The sequence below is a fragment of the Pelobates fuscus genome, chromosome 6 (assembly GCF_036172605.1).
Source record: "Pelobates fuscus isolate aPelFus1 chromosome 6, aPelFus1.pri, whole genome shotgun sequence".
Lineage (NCBI taxonomy): Eukaryota > Metazoa > Chordata > Amphibia > Anura > Pelobatidae > Pelobates > Pelobates fuscus.
Genome location: NC_086322.1, coordinates 232846392 through 232852006, shown reverse-complemented (window position 1 = coordinate 232852006; position 5615 = coordinate 232846392). Strand labels below are relative to the sequence as shown.

At 40.6% G+C, this 5615-nt stretch overlaps 1 protein-coding gene across 1 annotated transcript; it reads left to right on the top strand.

Moving 5' to 3' along the window:
• Positions 1–92: 92 nt before the first annotated feature.
• MRPL10 (mitochondrial ribosomal protein L10) lies at positions 93–5606 on the top strand. Its single transcript, XM_063458845.1, has 5 exons — positions 93–194; positions 3721–3896; positions 4322–4486; positions 5055–5199; positions 5331–5606. Exons 1-5 carry the CDS (start codon positions 155–157, stop codon positions 5540–5542), a joined length of 738 nt encoding a protein of 245 aa, XP_063314915.1. The 5' UTR covers positions 93–154; the 3' UTR covers positions 5543–5606.
• Positions 5607–5615: the final 9 nt, after the last annotated feature.

Sequence of the window (5615 nt, the reverse complement as noted above, 5' to 3'; positions counted from 1 at the left end):
TTAGTTATTATTAGTTATCCAGCACTCAGTAACCTTGATTCACACTATGTAGTATTCTGTGTTATGTTCACGTGCCGGTGCGTTCTCCTGTTGCTAGGATACCACGGTCTCCCACAATCCTACGCGCGGCTTCCAGGCTGTCAGTTCCTGTAAGATGGCGGCCTCCTTGGTGCGGAGAGCAGGCGGACAGCTGGGTAAGGCTGAGTTAGTGACTATTCAGTACCTGTCAGTGTGGTGGTTATAGTCTGTATTCCTTTATCTCCCCAGTGTTTTATTATATGCTGTGTGAGAGTGAAATGATGTTCTGAATTACTCTCATTGAAAGGTCACAGCATGCTACCATACATGGTGTCAGTGTGCTGTCATATAGAGTATGCTATTTTGTATTTGTATTTTTTATTTTTGTATGTGCCAGCATGATGGTACTTATAGCAATGACACATTGCGTTGTCAAGGATAATTAAAACATCCCAGGGTTCTTCCACATTCTAAAAAGAATGTCACACTGTGCTGTCAGACATGCTGTGTCAATGCGATTTAACATGTAAGAACATTATATTGTATCAGCAGATGTGCTTCTCCTATAGTAATGTTCCACTGGGCTCTTAGTACAGCGATGGCCACAGCTGTCACAGAAAGCAATCCCTGTGTGTCAAGAGTTTGTGCTCATGTAGCTTGTCACGGTGAAACACTGAGTCTCAGACCAGAGAATTATTGAAATGTTCTGAAACCCATGGTGCCCCTGAGCTGCCAGGTTTGTCCCCTCTGACTGTATTTAAAAGGCACCAAGAACACTCTAACATTTAAATACATATATGTATTTATAATGTTGAAGTTTTCCTTTTAAAAGTATACATTTGCCGTGGGTATGCACATATCAGGGCTGGAAGCCCTGATCATGAGGACAATCTGCCAGGACTCTTCACATTTGACACTTGAGTGCTATGAGGAGGGTGCCGCGCTAATCCCAGCCCTATCTGTGCACACGGCTGAACTGGCTTTTAGAGCTCTCACTCATTTCAATTTAGACACACTGCCCAGACCAAATTGTCCCATGGCTATGATTCACAACATTTATGGTAAAATGCCACCCACTTCAGATGCTGCCTGGGTTCAGTAGACCAGGTCTGGCATTAGGGTTAGTTACTCCAAACACTATGACTATTCAGTGATTTGAATTGGTCCTGGTGTCTGGAGTATTTGTGTGTATAGTGTACAAGTATGATATGCTGTACATATGAAGTTTATTTAACCTCTTTGCTGCTGAAGGTGTAATTCCACCTTCGGCAGCGTTATTAAGGCATCGTTAGCCAGCTAGAAACGAGTTCCAGGCTAATGTCAGTTCTGTGCAAACCTTTATGCACAGTGTGCCACTCATCGGCTGAGAGCTTTCAGCTGACGGTCTCAGTCATGAATGGCAACTGAATAGGCTTCTGCAGCTCTGTAGAACTTGGAAACATGTCACCAGGAGCCTTGGAGCGAAGCATGAACCCAGGTAAGAGGGCAATATGTTGCTAGCGCATTGCCCCCCGTTACAGGGGGACCAGACCAGGATACTCATGGCATCATAACTACTACAACAGGCTGTAGTGGTTATGATGCTTGGAGTAACCATCTAACAGTAATAACTTCCAACATCTCATTCCATGTCTCCTACCTGTGTTGTCCCTGGTGTCTCATCCATCCCTTTGTCTATTCCCTTTCTTACCCCTGGCGGCCCAAGTGTCTTGTTGCTCTACCTTCACCCACAGCTGTTCTAGTATGATATCCGTCTCTCTTTACCTCCTCAATTGCCCCAGAGACATTTTGCTTCTTCCCCCTCAAAGTATATAGAGTTTACTTTATATCTCGTCCCTCTCCCCCTGAAATGCAAGATATTGACTAAATATGCTGAGCCTAGTTAGTAGACCTGTGTATATTTTTTGGGGGGTGGGGGGAGAGGAGTTAATGGAATATGTATTTCATAGAAGGTTACAATAAAATATGTGCATCTTACAGTGCTTTAAAAAAAATGCATTTACTATTTGTCAAACATTTCCGACATATCTGTTTGTTAGGTTCCCGTTGAGCTTAATTGTACTTGACTCCAGAGCATTTCACAAAATCTACCAAAATGTTTAACAGTCTACTGGGGCTTAGCATTGTGTGGAGTGAATAAGATGTTTTGCAGAGTGCTTCCATCTGAAGGGCTCTTGATTACATCACAAATAAAGTAGCATGTCAGTCCACCTGGAGGCAGCAAATCCCAGACACCTGGCGAGTGTGCTCTCATCAGTTCCTGCTTATATCGGACTCTGAGTTGGGGTTAGACAAGCCCAAAGGACTGCAAGAAACTATTCCAATTAAAACCATACTCTTATAGCTTTCTCTGGCAGCCCGCGAGTACTCCACAAACTGTTTTATGTTCAAATTCCTCCACTTTACTAAGTCATTTCCCAATTGTAGGAGGGTTAGTATTTCTCCAGTATAAACGTCCTTGCAGTATTAAATAAATGTCATTCCAATGTATTCTTAACCCCTTAAGGACACATGCCGGAAATATTCTGTCATGATTCCCTTTTATTCCAGAAGTTGTGTCCTTAAGTGATACTTAAACAATTTAAGTGACATCATAAGTGACATTATGGTAGTGTAACAATACAGAGGCCAGGTTAAACTAAAAATCACAATCTGATAAAAAAAAGACACTATTTTCTTGTTTATGGACTAGAAATTAGTCGGCACCTTCCTGTCCATTTAATCCAATATCCCTCTCAGTTTACCCAATTCCTTCTTGTTCCTCTCTTTTCTGACTTTCCCTGGTGTCATGCCCCTCTCCTCCTTCTGACTGTATGGAATTGTATCTGTCTTCTCTCCTTGACTACCTGCCATATCATTCCAATCATCCTTAACCATACTGGTGTCTTATCAATTTTCTATTCTCAACCGTTCAGAACTTCCCTTTTGTCTGTGATGTCCCATCCCTCAAATCTCCCCTAGTGTCTGTATCTATCTGCTGGCCTCATATTCCTCAAGAACTTTCACTGTTTTATCCCTCGCTTCTTTCTTACACTCTTCTTAAGCCGTGCCAATTCATACCAGCAATCTGCAATGGTAATGAGGCTAACAGCAAATCATTGCCATCCATTGTTTCTCAGACTTATGCATTCTTATTAGCCAAAGTTCCACAGAGGGGTTGGGCTGCTGAGGACTCTTTTAGCATTAATGCATTAAATACAATTAAAAATGAACCTGACAAAGGTACCAAGTTAATCCACACACTAAAACCACTTCACTGAGATGAAGCAGTTACAGTGCATACAGTATCCCTTTAAGTGGACTTTTATTTCTTCACTTTCCTCTGCAAGATCTTTACTCTTTCATTTTTTTCTGTCACTACATTTCTCCTTCACTCAGTCGTTACGATTTTAATTTCCTTTCCTCTGATGTGAAATCTTTGCTATCGTTGCCTCTTGTTCTATTCCCTACCTAGTCCTTTTTTCCTGGACTATTTTCCTCAAAACACGCATGGTCTTCTGAGCACCTCATACTTGCTATTTCCTCCTGTATGCTCAGTTCTATTATTTTACTGTTGCCAGCCATTCCATGTACTGATGCGTTCTGCTGCTCACTCATTGTCATGGTGCATTTTCACCCATCTACATATCTTCATTACTGAGATATCATGCCCTTTATTTTATTATCTTATTTAGTCTTGTTTATTTTTCTTAACCCATGCAGTTAGGCTGCCTTCTCTGCAGAGCGTTCGCCATGGCTCGAAAGCTGTCACCCGTCACAGGAAAGCTATGCATTTTGAGAGGCAGAAGATGATGGCAGTCACAGAGTATATTTCTCCTAAGCTAGCAGTCCAAGAGGAATGTCTCACACCAAGGACCAAAGCTACTGAAAAAGAAGAGGTAATGACGCTTCCTAATGAAGCAGAGACAGTTGGCACCTGAAAAATGGGTATATTTAAGCATGATGCTCTGTCAGGCATGGAGTTGTAGGTGCATGGCAAGTAGCCTAATAGATATATCAATGTGCAGGATTGTTGATAGGAATGAACGTTTACTGTAAGGCATTGCCTGGATGAATGCAATCTGTTTAGCAGCTAAACAGCTTGTGATCTGTACATGTAACTTGGCAATTCTTTTATCACATTGATTTGTCTCATGGAAACCCACTGCCATTTTTTGCACATCTAGGTATTGTCAGACTCTATTTATACCACAATTCACCACACCATCCGTGTGCCATAGCATTCACCATTGTGCTGTAAGCCACAATAACCATTCTTGTTAATCTGGTCCCTAAAATCTTTAATCATGTGCATTTTTATCAGGATAACCCACTGAAGCGCCTATTGGTCAGTCAGATGAACACAGTACTGCAAGAATGTAAGATGGTGGCTGTCTTCCAACGGAATTCCATTGGGTCAGAGGAGTTGTTACTATTAAGGCATAAACTCCTGAAACATGGGATTCACATAAAGCATTTCCCCAATAAGGTAACACAAATGGAGAGGGGAAACCTCAATTAAAAGGGTAGTGATCAGTGTATGTGTGAGTAAATGTATTGAAACTGATTTATTTTACATTTTATTTTTCCTTGAGAAGTCATTGATTGCATAAATTGTAATGCATCCTTGTAACCTACTGTAAGGAAATATGTTTTTTTTCTGTTCCACATGTTTCACTGTCTATCAACTCTATTATTAATTTTTATATAAAAAAAAAAAAACACATTTAAATGCAACAAAAAAACAAACTATAAGCACTAAATGCAACCAGCTGCATTAACACATTACAGAAATATAATACACTGAGCAGGATGTTGTACGGTATTTTACCCATGTACTGATATCTATTAAGTTACACATAGGAAAAGTGTTGTCGAGTTCACTGTTGTAATGTACAAAGGTGACCATTGTGTTAACAGGAAGCATTCCTTTGATTGGTCAGTATTATTTGAGTCCAAGTATGACACAATGCAATTCAAGATCTGGGTTGTAATGGAAAGTCAAAGAATATCTGTACCCCAATTCTGTATATTTTGTCCATTCTTTGTGTCTCCAGGTAGTAAAGACATCTCTGGCACAGTTCCATCTTCAATCCATGCAGCCACTGTTCCTAGGACAAACCTTCCTACTTGTCAGTCATGATGTGAAGGTGAAGGAAATGCTGCAGAGTGTCAGAAATGTTCCCCAGATTGTGCTATTAGGTAAATGCTAATGTAGGGTATATTATTACAAACCATGGCAAATTCATAATATTTGGATCCTAACGGATAAAAGAAACCATGGAATAATCCTCTTTTTTTTTTTTTTTCTTTTTTTCTCCATCTTTCTTCAGGTGCCTGCATTGAGAGCAGATTACTGAGCCGACAGGGAGTTCAGGCCTACGCCAAGCTGCCTACACTGGAACACCTTCAAAGTCAGGTTGTAGGAACGCTCACACTGATGGCATCACAGACCTCCTCTCTGCTCACGCAACATTCTACCCTACTCTGCGCTCAGTTAGAGCAGCATATTAAGGAGCAAAGTGGCGGGTCGAAGAATTCTTAATATTTTCAAATGTTAATGTAAACAATGTAGGATGCTTGTAATAAAAATTACTATGAGTCTAAAATATTTTATT